This window comes from Polyergus mexicanus, unplaced genomic scaffold, assembly GCF_030449975.1.
Source record: "Polyergus mexicanus isolate NDT 795.1 unplaced genomic scaffold, iyPolMexi1.0 SCAF_26, whole genome shotgun sequence".
In the NCBI taxonomy this organism is placed as follows: domain Eukaryota; kingdom Metazoa; phylum Arthropoda; class Insecta; order Hymenoptera; family Formicidae; genus Polyergus; species Polyergus mexicanus.
The window spans coordinates 4145102-4162827 of record NW_027223346.1 but is presented as its reverse complement, the minus strand read 5'-3'; the positions used below and the strand labels follow the sequence as shown (position 1 = coordinate 4162827).

The 17726-nt window shown below is 37.5% G+C and overlaps 1 protein-coding gene across 1 annotated transcript in view; it reads left to right on the top strand.

The window, feature by feature from the left end:
* LOC138943353 (uncharacterized) overlaps positions 1-17726 on the top strand; it is a 180264-nt gene that overhangs the window by 110966 nt on the left and 51572 nt on the right. The window contains exon 3 of the mRNA XM_070314119.1: positions 2022-2100. Coding sequence (XP_070170220.1) covers positions 2022-2100 — 79 coding nt within the window. The remainder of the gene's footprint in view (positions 1-2021; positions 2101-17726) is intronic.

Below are 17726 nucleotides of genomic sequence, written 5' to 3'. Positions count from 1 at the left end.
ACAATCTCACATATCTTCGCGCGTGAAAGCGAATATACATCTATAGCTCTCTCATTCCAGCTTCTATGTTTAACGATAAGTCTTTCAGAATAGCTACCATTAAGACACGGTATTCACAGATAGTAGACTCTTCGTTTCACGCGAAATGGATATCGAGCGAAAAAGAATAATAAAAAAGCAAGATAAAATACTTTTCTTATCTGTTTAAAATAATCTTGATCGTGCATCTGCAAACGTTGTATTTTTTTAATGGAAAATAAATTGTATATCCATATCTTTAGGAAAAGAACGCTCAAGAATTTTACAGAAGTAAAACTATGTTGCGAAGAATTTTATTATGTCAGCGATACTGCATATTTACGCATATATAAGCACAAGAATTTTTTAACACATTAATCATTTGACAGATGTTCGCCTCCATCTACGAAAGAAAGAAGAATAGCAGTAATATACACATTTGCGCTTAGATAAAAAAGATAGATGTAAATTTTAATAACGCACACATATATGAGGCTATAGCACATATTAGCATTAAGGTATTAGTAGAGAGAATCGTTCCTATCATTCGGCATGTACATATATTAGGCGCGCTTTGACTGCTTGACTTATCCATCTGATAAATACATGGAATCCTCGAGGAGGCTCATTCCAGCCTCGTGTTACCGGCTATCCGGCGGCGTGTAAACAAATTGGCAGTAATGACGTTGCTATTTGTCAGATCGCCCGTACCATACAAACGCGTGCGCGCCTCTCTCTCTCTCTCTCTCTCTCTTTATGTGTATGTGTGTTGCGTACGTGAAGCCAAGATTGTTACCTGATGTGCCTGAGATCGCGCGCTAGGTACATGCTCTGTCTTATTTGCATATATGCATATTTATAGAGGGTGTTTTATGTTAAAATTGACCGACACAACCGTAATAATCGCGCCAGAAGGATTCGAGAAAAATCGATTGATAATTTTTAACTTTCTCTCGAAACGAAGAAATATATCAAGCATAGTAAAATAATCGATCATTGTACTTCAAGATTTGCTTTTTACTTATTATATTTTGCGTTTAACCGAGCTCGAGAAAAGAAATTATTTTAAGCACGCAGTGTTTATTTTTATGTATTATTAATTTATGTTTGTTTCGTAATGGAGGGAGAGAAATAATTTGATGAGAAAACAAGCTTAAGTCGGTGCGCGCGTTTACCGTGTAGTGTAATGCAATTAGAGCGACTCGTGTAAACGGGGCGTGTAAAAATTAGTCAGACGTTAGGCTAATGAAGAAACTTACTTTTAACGGGTTACGACGCGACTCAGTATTTTCTGAGCAAACCGCTAATTTAACTATATATGGGAATTTCAAGAAAAATATGTTATATAACCATCGTAGTTTTTAACACACATACACATTTGTGAAATACGTGTAATATTTGAAATCAAATATATACGGTAGTGTACGTTAATATTGTATTATTGTATTAACATTACGTATGCTAATATGTAATATATATTTTTATGTTAATATTTATACGTTTGGTAGATACCTATCGGTAGTGAGGAATGAAATTTCACATTGAAATGACATATTGTACGTACGGAAACAGTTACAGCTTTCATTTTATCTAACTACATGGGCGACAAAATATTTCAATATTCATGAAATAAAAATTATTTTTGGAAAGGAGAGGCCAATCAGTTACATACGTTATTCTAATTTTTGCTAAAGTAAAATAATTTCTCTCTTGTTGTTCCTCGTTCTTGAATTATTGCTTCTATTGTTACTTACTATTATTTATGGAATACAGAGTGTTCAAAGTATCTGTCAATATATCGTTTACTTTAAATCACATTAATTCTATTTTGGAAACTCTCGCGCGCAGGAAGTCTCTTTAAAGTCATTAAAATCTAACAATAAGTCTCCAGATTTAGTAAGTAACCCTCGTCACTCAGTGCCACGTCCGTCATGCTCTTTATAAACGTCGACGTCGCTAATGAACGATGGGATAGTAACGAGTATTTTTTATTTTTGTTTTAGGTAAGTAGACGTCCGAGTCGAACGAGCGGAAAGTGTGTTACGCTCGCGTATGTTAATCGTCACCCATGTGGTCCACAAAGTGAGTACACCCCCGCCGTCTTGTTCGATAATCAGCACGTCACATGTACAAGGGGGTCGTTTCTCTTACGTCGCCGGCGATCGTAAATTCTCGACGAAATGAGGGGAAGCCGAGCTATCTGCTCTGAAAATCTCTAATCGTTATCACGACATCTTATACATGCCCGCTATTCCTCGTTTCTCGCGCTTTCCTTGGTTTTCTTAGAATTAATTATTTGATTCCGCGTTAATTATTTCACGGTTGGATAATGATAGGGAAAGCGATTTCGCTCTCGCTTTTAAATCAAATGGCTCCAAAATAATAATTTGACGTAACACATTTCGACAAGTAGAAATATATTTTTTTAATAGACGAGTAAATGTGATTGTAAAAGTGTAGCAAAATAAATTCCAATCAATTGTATATTTTTTAGTAATTTGAATGGCAAACATTCAACATTTTCACATTAAAGGTTTCATATATATATATATTTTTTTTTCAAATTTATATTCTTATTGTATGTGTGATATATTTATGCTTTTATAACGAAATAGACTGTTCTTTTTATGTTGATTATATCGTTGAAAGGCTAATTTTAAATTAGCACAAAATTATTTACAATTATTATTATTATTATTTACAATTATTTATACACGCTGCTTTTATATACTCATCTCAAATATTTTGAAAAATCTGAATATATATTTTCTAATTATTTATATAAGCAACAGGACTGTGTGTTGCTTATATATGGGCTTGTTTATGATATGAAAAATGATTATTTATATCGATTCGTATATACATATGGAAATAATTATCGTGAAAATTCTGAAAAAATCAATAGGGATTCCGTTAATGAAAAAGGAGCATAATTAATTCAGCAAGAGGTGGGATTGATCCTGACATATATTCACGAAACGGTGGAGAGAGCCCTGCTTTGATACTGCCAGGGTCACAGGGGCAGATGAACGCGTTTGGGGCGAGGTCAGAGGGGGAAAGGAAGCGAGAGCCCGGTCGCTTTAATTACGCAGAGCCATTGTTGCGGCTGGTTGTTTATAATTAATCGTTCGGAAGCCTGTCCCTGCCAGCGACAGATATGACGGCCAATAAAGTACGTCGCTACCAGCCGCTACCGGCCGGGCCGATGGGGAATTTCGGTTATGGCGGAATTTCGGTTTGTCGAAACGGCGCACGCTGTATCGAAACGCGAGCGTGTCGCGGTCGATCGTCGCTAACGAGCGGCCGATCTCTAGCTTCCGGAAATAGCTCATCATGATTGAATGCGGATTCCGCGTAACGGACGATGCGCTACCGAATCATTACGACTGACGAGAGGGTTTTGCAGTCTCGGTATTATCGAGAAAATTTAAATCAAGTATAAATCAAGTATATGGTAATGGTAACGCGATACCTACATATACGACAGCTATAAAATGACAATAGTAACATCAAGCGTAGAATTAATACGAACGGAACCCCCTTGTACTATTAGTGCAATTCTGACTTGGTGAAACTAGAGATTAAACTTAGAGACTACTTATTCAAGGACTGTGGGAGTGTAGTCTCAACTTATCACTAAACTTACAAACTATAAACTTAGAGATTATGAATGCGGAGTTCAACTTGTTAGTGAAATTAGAGAGACTGCTAATCCTAGTACTAGAAATATAACACCAGATTAATGAGAATTTGGTATCAATTTACATGGCAATATAATGCGATAAAATGGTAGAATGCGTCTCGTACCGTTCGCCAGAGTATTCGAATTAACTCTTCCACGCGTTTGACAAGAATGGAGAAGGAGATGAAGAGAGAGGGAACGATCTGTGCGGAGCTCGCTTTTTACGAGGTGCTCGATCATGCCAGATTCAAACGAGGCATGGCTTTAATGCCGCCTGTGCGTGCTCGGTTATACCCGTCTTGCCAAGTCGAATAGCTACCCTTCTGTTTTCGTTTCCTTTCATTGGCATTAACCATCGCTATGTTCCTTGACCGAGTTTTCTTCACCGTCGACCTCTCGTCCGCAGACGCGAACGCGTTCGTTATCAGTTTTCGGGAAATAATTCGTAACTTGTACAAAGTTCCCTTCGGCCCATTGTACGAAATAAATCGTAAAGAAGATTAGATCGCATCTCATTGAATATGTTTAACCTGGCGAACGTAGAGATTGCACATCTGTTTGAATAAACAAATTATTATCGAGTCAGTTGTTGCGAATGATAAATCACGGCAGCCGATGTATAATAATGCTATTTTATTTACGCGATTATAACATATTATACTACTGGGAAAACGGAAAAGTTGTAATTGCATAGATAGCGTTTAGATGCAAAAAGGCCATTAAAAAGATTTTTTTAATATAAATTTTTTTATTTTTTCCGAAACGTTTTTTAATATATGAAAAATAAATTAGTTTTATGAAAAAAATTATATAATAACTAAAAACTTTAAAAGCTTTTATATCCAGTTTTACTACATTTCTAATATTTTTTTTAGCATGCTGTATTACAAGAGATATTAAATTTTATATTTTAAATATATCAAAACTATACGTAATTAAAATTTGATTTTCTTTTACATCACCGATCATATTGTGCTATAAATATCACATTTTATATTTCAAGTGGGTCTGAAATAGAATTTTTATTTCAAGTACCAGAGACTATTAACTGGCGAATTAGAGACATTCCACGTAATTATTACCGTGATGGGAGTGCCAGCGGCATTCGCGGAATTAATTCTCATGTTAGTTCTTTTTCTCAATTGACTCCGCCATTGTTGAATCAGCGAACGTTAAATGACGCACGAGCGACGTTAAAGCGTTAAATTTTCAATGCGGCGAGCGCCCCGTTTCTTCTTCTTTCGGGAAGGAGAGCCCGGGTCCCCTTTGTATTCCGTTCCCGAAGAAAAGCAGCCGGTTGTGACAGCGCGGATGAAATAATGCGCGAGTATGGGGGTGGGGGGGTGGGGGTGGGGGGCGAGAAGCAGGGTCGATATTCCAGAGGAGACTCTCCAAAACTTTCCGCAGAAGTCACTCGATAAAGTGATTAGATAACTTTCGGCGAGACGGAGGAAAGGGGGGTGGGGGGGGGGAATGGAGAGGCAATCGGTCAACGGCCATTACAAGTTGTCCCGCCATCAAGGCGAAATGACCTATTACATCGCAAAACGGTTCGGATGCTTGCGTTTCACGGGAGGAAGTTGTTGAAACGTGATTCGAAATAAGGTCAGATTTTATAATCTTACAATATAACGCTTAACATTTTGCGAACGATCGATCCAAGGATCTATCTAAGGATCTTTACTTTAAAACAACATTAAGCAAATGAGAAACATACATTGGTCTTTGTCGTTAATTTGCATTTTATTTTATGATTAATAAGATTCTTTTTCATGATTTTTTTAAACAAATCTTAATTCTATTTAATTGCTTGTTTAATTAAGTCATTATTTAAATTATCACGACAATTATTATTATTTTGATCAAAGAGCTTTTACCTCATATAATTTATATATATATATTTAATATCTATCGTTAAGTTCGTTTTAAATTTTGTTATTAAAGGCTCATGAATATATTGAGTGAATATTAGATTAAACTATAATGTACTCAACTATTTTAATGATGCGAACGTGTCATGTAAAATTGTACATAATTATTCACGATCATCCCACGGTAGCTGATCGATGCAATATTGTCCAATGTTGCAAACCATCATTGCAAACTCAGAATTATCCCTTGCAACATCATTGCACCTTGCTATTGCTTTCCCACGAGCACTGCCCAATTTTTGTACACTTCTCGACTGCCATTTTGGGACACGCGTGAGTGTACAACATTGCGTGAGCGGGAACACGACGGTGACAAGATTGCTCTTGGACCCGTTGTGACGACTGCCGTTACATATCACATTGTTTTATCAACCGTACAATTTGTAATGACGAACGTCAGACTAGCATGGGATAAAACAAGGTGCCATGCTTGCATTGTTTATCATCGCACGTATTTCATGGTATATCATCCGCACACGTGTGCCAGTGGCGTAACTTTAAACCAGAAAGATGATCAATGTGACAAATATATAATCAATTCTATAGCAATTAATTGAATATCGTCACAGAAAATACAAATTTATTTTAAAAATATTGTAGAATCAGCGAAATTTTTTTATGCCATCTGTAATATATTTTCATCGTTTTATCGTTGATCTCGTTTAATTTATTTACCATTAATTAATAGTATATTATAAATATTGGTTTTTCATAAGGAATATTATAAGATCGATATATCGTTGTATTATTAAAATTTATACTATTGACATATTTCCACGGGATAGCAGAGATTTTACCTGTATCATGTACCAACTACTTATTTAATGTACTTTAATCGAACTATCGTTCTTTCGTGCTAGCGTTACGCCACTATTCCCATCACGCATCACGTTTCAGCTTGTGACATTATACGCGAGATGAATTCATATGTTTGGAAATCATCTCCGTTTGTGATATATTTAATGTTGCACACATGGATGATAATTACATTTGCATTCGCGAAAGTCTCTGCATTACTTGTTGGAACGACATCGAGATATCAGATTAAACGAGGTGACAAAATAATGGATATTTATGTTTATTAAACGGCACGACGAAACGGCTGCTGATGTGCTCAGAGATGAAGTGCGTACTCTCACGAGTCATCCCGTGTGATTGTTGTCATCCCGCAGCGGATTCGCGATATGCGTACGCGTACGCGCGTATTCACGTTGCATAGTACGCGCGTCGTGAAGTGATCGTTCGTCATTTACCCCGATACAAGCACGTAGAATCAAGCCCATCTCGAACACAGAAAAATTTTTTATCCCGAGAGATACACTTTTAATATTTTCCCACTCGTATGTTCGTAGATTGTGACACGTGTTTTGAAAGAACGAAACACGTGTCAATAATTTACACTTTATCTCGAATACGCTTATCATGCTTATTTTACCTTGAACAAAATCACGATTAATTCATTTTTTAGAAAATGCGAACGGATAATAAACCGTATTCTCTCTCGTCAATAATGATAATTAAGCGAGACCGATTATAAAATTTTCGTGAAAAGTTTTTTCGAGAGCGAAGTCTCACGTAGACAAGAATATCCGCGAAACGGTTCGGGGAATACGTTCCTGCGTCATTTGACGCGAATCTTACGAAACGTTCCGTGGATGCTGCTGCGGCAAACTCGCGCGTGCACACACGTCACTCGCTCGCTCGTTCTTAGCCAGCGGCGGAGCAGCCTTGTGGCCAAGGTTGCGCAACGGACGGGCGCAGCAGCACGTGGTGCGCCAGGCTGTGACGCAGAACATTGGACACATATATGGTACACACACGCGCACACGAAGCGTAACTACACGCGCGCTCGCGGCACCGCCAATTGACTCAAATGCACATTTACCCTACATCCTCGCCGATTACATAATGAAACCCGGCGTAGTCGGTTCCCGGCTGATTTTTCTTCCTCCTAAACACATATATATCGACGCGAGCGCGATGATTTTCCATCTGAAGATATAGATCAGGTAGTTATAAAGAGATTATTCGCATAAACATATGAGTAATGTTGCACGCGTTTTCCTCGGTAGTAACAATGTTGAAAGAGAATAGATGGAGAGAGCTTATATTTCATTATTCGAGATTTCGACCTTTCATATCATTCATGTTTCATTTACGAACTCATTATATTTTTAGATGTAAATCCCTTAAAGATAGTTAGATATTTAGATCAATAACAATACTTTATATAAATATACTTGTAATTGTAAAAAATTCTTTTGAAAAAAAAAACCTAGTACCTAATCTATATATTTTTTTTATTTAAATAATTTTTGTTTTATCAATGAATTAATCTGTTTGATATGTATTTATTTTAATCTTTACACAAACATCCCATGCTATAAAAAAATCAAACGTGTATGTTATAGGAATATACTCGGCGAATGATTAATAATACGATTTTACGTAAAGTATTTTTGATAATAGGATTCAAGAGAAAATGCGAATATCTTTGTTTTCTATTAAACTAATCGGTCATTTTTTACACGTGTATAGGAGCCAATAACGAGATGCAAAAGGGGGGAGGGACGGTGAATTTTCTGTTATGTAGACGCGCGAGTTCTCGTGACTCTTAGTTACAGCGCGGCCTTAACTTTTGCCCGCTGCTGCGGTTGAAACGCAACGCAGCGCAAAGTTTTTACGGCGCGTAATTCACTAGTTTCCTAGGACAGGCAAGCAACTGCGGTGCACGTGGTCGTGGTGGATCGTCGATACGTAACACTACGGCTTGTTGCGGAGCGCGTTCGCGAGAATATATGTATACCGGCGGCCGTTCGATTGTCGTAGGAACGTAAGTGGGACACGGTAAATGCCAATTGGGTGGCTTTATACCGCGGCGAGCTATGCGGAAACTCTGTAAAAGTGAATTATCCTCACGAATCGATCCGATCACGTTTCTGACGACACGAACTCGAATAAGCGATCTCAAAGTAAGAGGGGAAATAAGCGTTTGTGTAGATATACGCAATACAGGCGGGGGGGGGGGGGGACTCTCTTGTTAAACATGACCGCTAAATATATATATTTCCGATAACAATCCGTAGTCAAATCTCTCCAGATATCTATTCGCGATGATTAAACTCTCTTTAGATTATGTCACTCGAATAAATACAGCGTGCGTCATCAGATGGCAGAAACGCGAACTATCGGGGGCGTATTTTTTTTTTCTCTCCTTCTCTCTTCTTCTAAATGATTTCTGGTGATACTTCGCGTGTGAGTGGAGATAATTGTTGTAGTTTGTCTCGCGCGACGGTAATGTCTCGCGACGTAAATAAATAAATTACCGCGTAGGTTTTAAACGCAGGCGTTGAACGCCGCGACGAGCGTAATCATCGACCGCTGCGCGCAATTACGATGTCATTATGCGACTCACTGTTAATCGCTAATGACTTCTCGATCCCATCCCCGGAACTGTTTAATGGGGCGACATCCTGTGCGTGGCTTGGTAAGCTTCTAGTGGGGCTTGGAACCAGCTCGCCTCGATCGTTACGCGAATATTCACGGATATGAAGAGATTTCCCTCGTAAATGAGACTCGTGGTTACGTATTGCGTGGACGATTAATAAGCGCTTTCTCGTATTAATCCGAGTGCGCGAGAATACGCAAAATATACAAAAAATCAATTTGCAAATGTTCGGAGAAGAGATCTCTTTTTATCTTATATTAATTATATATTATATTGTATATTACAATACGTAAAAAAATTATAAAATATCGATTGTATTTAATATACGTATGTATAAATAATTTGCATTTACAATTCATCTATTTACTATAGATTCGAAAGTAAATATTAAATTATTGTTAATACTTAACTATTAAATTTTAATTGCAAATAATTAAACGGAGAAACTTTCCTTAGAATATCTCTGGAATATTTTATCAATAGAATTTTTCACGCGATAGAAAGTTATCTTTAAAAAATTGGTTAGTTTCTATTTAAATATCTCTCTTATGTATTTTTTTAATAATATTTTTAGGTATTTATTAAATATTTTACTATTTTGGGGATAAATATTCTCAAAAATTTCTTTATTTCTTTTATTTTCTTATTTGTCTATATTTAATCTCAGAATGACAATGACTATAATCTTTCGATATCTATTTCAACGGAATAGATGTAACAGATCTAGTGGCCGAGATAAAACTCAGCTTGAATTGCGCAATATGTTTTTTCATCGAATAAAGATCTCATTGTCAGATAGCAATTCACATTACGCGAAATGATGCGTGCATTATCATTAGATGACTCGTCGGAATTCCGTTCCTCGATCCGGACGTTATCGTGAGCACGTGATTTCGTTGGTAACCGATCATCACGGAGAGGCGAGAAAAAGAAAAAGGAGGGAGGCCCCCAGTGATGATGAGAACTCGCGATACGCTCTCGAAGACGCGCAAAAAAATGAATGTTGTAGGAGGGGAACGAAGGGAAACGAAACGCCGGTAAATGCGTCTGGCGGTCTCGCACCTGGGTAAGAAGTTACCTGGATCAAGGTGCCGCTAACCGCTGTGTCGAGACACCGTTTAACGTCACCGGAAATCCGGTTTTTCGCTTGAACTGACGTTCCTTCTTTTTCTGCCATTTCCTCGCTTTCTCTCTCTCTCTCTCTCTTTAAAACTCATTATCTATCATAATTCTCGATTCTGAAGCTTTGAATATTCTTAAGAGATATTCAACGTGGAGCCTCTTTCCGATTTGAAAATGATGATATTTCAACTAATAGGATCATTATTCAAATTTTTCCTATTATCCATTTCATTTGATTTGTCTTTCGAAACGACCTTTTTTCATAAACATAAAAGAACTCTATATGGTAATGCCCGTAATAAAGAGTTACGAAACTACTTTGCCGTTAATTGATTTCGTTCCGAATCACTTCTCGTGCTTTACACTTATGTCGCGCACACAAGGTTTGCCATCTCCACGCGTGAAATTTATTCGGCCGATCAAAGGACCGACGGTGGGTCTGGTCCTTCCCTCGGTCACTCCCTTCCTGCAAATTCACTATACCGTGACTATTCCGTCGCCGTTCTCCACGAGAGTCGAGAACGCACCAACGTAATTATCAACGCTAACTGCTGGTACTGTTATTCGGCTCGCTCGCACATCCCTTTGTCTTCAGGATCCTCCGATCGGTATCCAAAGTACGAATACACACCTAAGTACGCACGCATACGTACGCGTTCCTTCCTCCAATTGAAATGCATGCTCTCTTCATCTTTATCTTTCTCCCACCTCTATATCTTCCTTTCTCTTTTTTTCTCTTTGCCTTTATTGAACAACTAGTTCTCTCTAGACTGGTTCCGGATAATGCAATGATATTAGCAACTACCGTGCCACTGTATATATGGTTTTATATTTGCATTTTCACGTTTTCTTTATAGTTTTGTCGTGATGAGTTTCCAATGATTTCTTCAATATATTGAAATAGAATTCTGAAATTCAATAACAGACATATGAAAAATGCTTTATTGCAGTAACTCTTAGAGATATTTGTCATATTCTTCTTTAATATATCAAACGATTCCGCAATAGTTTGTCGATAAATCATTCGAAAAGAGGCATAGATTATTTTCTTATTAACACGAGACTTTTACTTGTTTCTTATTCGCCTCCGTAATTATATGTGTATTTATTCTTAGGAAAATTTTTCCAGAACATAATTATATCTCTCTTTCTCCGCCATTACTTTCTCTCCTTTATTCTTTTGTTTCCTTCTATCACTATACTCGTGTATTAGGTGAACGTGATTTTACGTCTAGGTATACGTGTGTGTGTTTGTGTGCGTGCGTGCGTGTGTGGGCATTCGCCGCAAAAGTTACGATGTGCTCCTCGCAACAGGTCCGTCGTGGTTTCCCCCTTTGGCCACTATGCTAAAGGGGAGAGAAGAGACGGCAAAACGATAGGGGGAGGAACGACATGGAGGGAGGGAGCGATGGAACGAAGTGGAAACGCGTTTCTCGTTCTTCGTTCTGGCTTGAAATCTCTCTCTGTCAGCTTGGCAATAACACTGATATGTTCGCAGCTAGGGAGCTACCGTGTGGTAAACTCGCGTTTTTTTTTTCGCTTAAAAAATGCAATTTTATATCATAAGATTTTATGTGTATTTTACACTAAAAGTTTAGATAATAAATATACAAATTATATATATATTTAAATTATTAAATAGACTCATACGTATATAAGTCATTAAATATATAATTGCCTTTTTCTAATTTAATTTTTCAAGTACCCCATTTGCTCGTCCCTCCCCTCTACATGTGTGCGCGTGTTGCGTGTATCCCTCTTCCCTTTTTCTCTGTCCAGTCGGTTGTGGCTAAAGGCAGTATATAAATCAGGAAGACGACTGTACCCACCAACGACGATGTATAGAACCGACGAGCGAGAACGACGCGAAGGGGGAAGGAAGGAGAGGCGCTCCAGGAGAGCGAGCACGAGCGTGGGGCAGGAGGGGGGGCACGATCGGTCCCGCTGCTGCATCCGGTGCGACGAAGCGACCTCGATGCATTGTGGGATATTCCGTGACTGGAATCTCGGAGCTCGGACGCGCGTTACGGCCTCGCGATCTTTTTCCTCCGCTTTTTTCGCCTCTTGATCTCTCTCGCGCCCCCCCTCCTTCCTCCAAGTCTCTCTGTTCTTCTTGCTACCGTCCACGTTCAACTTGTTCGCGATATATAGATATTTAATCTTTTGACACCTGCTTCTCAAAAATTATCGCATTAAAATTGCAGTAAAATTGATTAGAGAAAATTGACTCGTGTTATTTGTTTACTTCATTGTCTCACTTAAATGGAAGAGCGGAAATCAACAAACATTTTTGTAAAAGACCTTTATATTAAGTTTTGTAATTCTTTTGATATTTTGATATTTGATTATTTCTATAAACAATTTATTAAAGTACACGATTAAAAGTTTCTGAGCAATTTTTAAAGCAGATTTATATTTATAGATGCAGACGATCGGCTAATCTTTATTCGCTTCGAGTCAACTCTTGTTTAGTAGCAATTTCAAGTTGAATTTTAATTACTAAAATATTAGAAGATGCATTTTTCGAAGAAAAAAAAAAAATGGTTCACACTCACGAAATATGCTTTTTACGTTTGACTATGAAAAATATCTTCTCTCCGAGAAGACGATAATCATGATACGAGTAACAAACTACAGTTTAGTCGGCGTCTTTGTTTTTGCTCGTTCAACAGTTCTTTACAGTTCCATTGGGCAACAGATATACTTCAAGCCGGACATGATCGGGACAAAAAAGGGTTGCCATAAATGTCGTATGGCACAATCGTTTCACAATCCTAACGACAAATCGCGAAAGAGATGGCCCGATCCTATCTCGCGTCCAAATCGCTACCCGCGAGTCCGATTGTTGTTTCTCGGTACAATAAACGCCATTGTCCGGTCGTCCAACGCGTTACGAATTCGATAAACTTGAAACTCGACGATTATTTCGACGCTCGTGGACCGCGAAAGATCGATTAATCTCTTTTCGAATAATTAAATCGGCGATTGCTGAAGAGATCGAAGAAAAATTATTTTTAATTATTTAAAAATATATAAAGATAATTTAAATACAGCGAGTACGTGTGCGTAGTACCGTGTGATATTTCGATTTTTACATTAATTTTATATCTGTGATTGTGAAGTAGCATCGCTACTTCTAGAAAATCCAGTGAGCAGTCAGGTCTCGAAGAATGTAGTTCCCGAGTTGAGAGATCAAACGAGACGCGCTTCACAGGATTTGCTATTTTATTATTCGGAATCGTAAAGCACGCGATACTTAGGTATACGCGCGTCCCGCAGTCACCGGTGATTCGTTGCATTCGACGTCGTATCGTAAAAAGAGAGGGGTGAGGGGGATTCGCTCTTTCTATTCCCGATCGCGCGTTTCGGTCGCATATAAAGGACTTGGAAAGGTTCACGGTCGGACGGAAACGGCGCGGAAATTTCCCTAAGCGGTAAAACATCGCTTCGGTTGATCCCGCTACGCTGCCGCCGCGCTCCACTTATACATATTTACTTAACGTCTCTTGCGAGAAAGATCGGATATATCGCGAGTGCCGCCAGACCCAAGTATCCTAGATATTTAATCTTCCATTTCACGAATGCTTTATTTTCGCGAATAGCTAAAGAATGCGAAGAATTGATTTTTCACAGATCGATTTCTTCCTTTAACGATAATTTTTAACTTCATATAACGGCTTATTATTTACAGGCGGGTTAAAACCAAAATATATAATATTTACATATCTTTTTAGAATATAACTTCTTGAATGGCATTATATTTATTTAACAAAAAGAAGATCACTCGCATTTGTACTTTTGTGATACTCTATATTCTATATCCTTAAAATGTGTAAAATACATAGAATATTTAATAATAGAAAAACTTTTTAAACCTACTGTTTGAAATATCATATTGATAAAAGAAGAGATACTTTACAAAAGTTTTTATTCAATAATTAAATCAACCATTTTTTTTTTAAATCAATTATCTTTTAAGATGATTAATCATAAACTGAGAAAAAACAGTTATTTTAAATATAAGTTTTAATAAAAAAACAACCGAGAAAAATATATTTATTAGATATACGATATATAGTAGACATTAAAAGATATCTCGCGGTAGCATAATCATCTTAGCGTAAACTCAAAAAGAGAAAGACAGAGAGAGGGTGAATCACACACGAATGGATTATGTATATCTGTGCGCGAATGTCTGTCTGAGCGAAGGATGTTATTTCGTGAATGGAGGGATGCGCGCGTTTCACGGTGCCTAAGACTAATCAAATCTTAATAGAGGCGCTAATGAGAGGGCATTCGGCGCGGTGAAGACCGAAGGGACGGCTGTTAAGAGAAGGGCTCGCTCTTTCGCTCCGAATTAGCCTTTGCGGTTTCGCGGCTCTGCATTCCAACATTCGTCTCACGTTTTCGTCAGGCGAGGTAACAATTATTACTATTCGCCAGCGTGCGACTTGTTCAATTTTATTTTTCCATACCTGTTCTGTATTCTTCTTTCCCTTTCTCCTTTCCTTTAATCGTCTTTGACATAATGTGTTTCTTCCACATTCGTTCAACCAAATAATTCGCTGACGCGTAGATTCTTGACTACAAATCAGATAAATGTTAAGAAACAAAATGCTTTTTATTATGAAACGGCTTATAAGAAATTGATATTTATAAAATCTAGAACGTTTATATACTGTATAATATGTTTGTAAATTTTATCATATAATTCGATTTGTTAATCAAGATTGTTTAATAATAATGACAAGATTATTTACATACAATTATAAATGGCATTAATATCCAGGAAAATTGAAAGACTCTTATTTTAAACCATAGACGAAATAAATAATTTACGAAGCTTCATTAGCAAATGTCATTTATAAAAATACAAACTATAATGTATAATACATGTACGAATTCTTTGCGTTTAATATATAATATTATTCTAGCTTTGTTTTTCAAAAAACGACGAAAATATTAGTGATCATAAAATTGAAAATATATTGATCTTGAAATTTTCACACTATAATTTTCTTCATCTCGATATTCTACGATATAGTTAAAAACATAGCTTATAAACGAGTAGGAACTTTATATCAAAAAAGCATTATATCGTAGGTCTTTACTCACACAAATTTTTTTTTTAATCATAAAAGCATTAAAAAATTATTGATCTTAAAATTGAAAATATATTAACCTTATAGATATAGTTAAAAATACAACTTACGAATGAGTAGAAACTTTGTATAAAAGTCTGATACACAGGATATTACTTAAAGAATTATGATCTCTTTTTTACATTACTATTTCCGATATGTTTGAAAAGAAATGAGCAATCTGGAACAAGAGGCTCTCCTCACGAAGCGCTTATAATTATGAGCACGTGACTAGCTTAATATCCTGGTCGAAATCGACCAACTAATTTCCTCCATCAGGCTAGCAGTGTCGATCAGGTAACGGTAGCTTCTAAACCGTAAACGTCATTTTTTCCTCGCTATCTTTCTGTCTTTCTCTTCACTCGAGGATCACGGACTAGTTGGGAGAAAGAGAGAAGATTTTACTCGACGTGAAATATCGAGGCGTCGCCGTTTGCACGAGGTCTCTCGCGCCTGATGCTAATAAAATAGCTACTGCATCGCGATTTGTTTTTTTAATCTTGTATACACTGCGCGATTTTCAAAGATAAATTTACGAGAATAGCGAGATGATTTTGTTTGATAATCGAGAGTAAAATATTCTCGCGTGAAACTTGTAGCTTCTGAAATATAATTTTTTTTAGTTTGATTTTTTTAATATCAGATAAGATAAATTATAGCAAAATATATTATATTGGATGTATTTTCTTAATGTAAAAAAATGATAATGAAATATTGATATTTGGCTAAGACCGATAATTCTTCCGTTCCTTCAAATAATGCCAGAGATCATTATATTTATAAGATCATTGCTCAACATCATTTATAAGAGATATACGAGAAACTTATCGAGATTCGATTCGCGATACCCTAAGTAACATTGTGTGACCAGAACCAGAATCCAGAACCAGTCTCAAGTTCTGTGCTACGGGAGGTAAGCATCGGGTGGCCTTTGACCCGAGAATCAGGGCATCGGTTGCTTTCTCACGTAATGGTTTACAATTAGAAAACCGAGCCGTGTGGATATCTGCTCACGCTCAGCTCTCGCGTTGAGCGAACGTGCAATAATGAAAAAGATGATCGCTAAAATTTTATCGTCCCGCGAACATTTTTGTATATATGTGTAAAAAGAGAATTAATATTACATATATATAATTATTTCAATTTATATCTATTATATTAGTGTATTTTTATTTAACAAAATTATTCCTTATATTTATATTATTTAAATTTTATTTAGTATTATTATTATTATTATTATTATTATTATTTATATTTTATTCACTTTACATAAAACACATTTATTCGTTTGTCGTTATCATTTACCGCACAATTAACCTGCGCACGCAGAAAAGAAACGAACATTTTTACTGTAGCGTATTTCTCGATGGATTTCGACATTTACAAACTTTACGTTTCGATATAATTCGCGTACTTTTTACAATTAGATATTTATTACACATATATTTAATGTGATTACACGAATATAAACGCGAAGAGGCACAATGAAACGGGAAGGGGAAAGGGGTGAAGGGGGAGGGGAAAGAAATAGAGAAAAAGAGTCGAAATGTAGGAAGAAGAAGACAGTGCGCCGACTTTATACGTTGCACGAGCACGTCGCATGATCGCTGAATTATCGCAGAGAGACGGCGGCATAAATATGTATGCGACAGAGCAGCAGAGCCGGTATTCCGGATTGCGGAATGCACGTACGGGAGCATGCACCGCGTGCATTTCCATTCCCTTTCCTTCTTCGGGCTCTTCGTGTTCCAAATGAAGCCCCCTCCCTTTTCTCCCGCATCCCTCTGTGTGCTCGTTCTCCCTGCCTTCGTCTAACCGCTTCTTCTCGCACGCGTGTCTACCTCTAGTTAGTCACTTTTGCCGGTTAGCTACTTCCTAACTTTTAAGCGGAAGCTCTGGCCGTCAAGGATGAGGAGGGAGGAAAGGAGGCGAGCGTCGTGTTTTCGAAAGCCGCGTTCTATCGCTCCGAGTTATGCGCCGAGTCTCTCTTTTTCGCTCTCTTTCCCTTTGATCTCTTTTTTTTTGTCCTTATCCCTCCTCCCCCCATCTATCCCTCCACTCCGCGCCACGTGCGCCGCTTCTAGTGATTAATCTCGTCGGGAGCATTCCCGAAGGATACTTAGTTCTGATCTACGAGCTACGTGTCCTATACGACCGGCTGGAAGGGAGTATTTACCCCCCCCTTTTTTTTTTTAGTTTTCTATCCACTTTTTGCTTCTTCTTTCTTTTCGACGAAAATGCATCCGGTACGGCGGCGATTAAATTTCGATTGTCGATTAAATTTCGCAAAATGTGATCGCGGGAGATGAAGATCGTTAATATAGCCAATCTAGATAGTTTTGTTTCTCGACCCGTTTCCGTGCAGGGCCAGCGTGATGACTTTG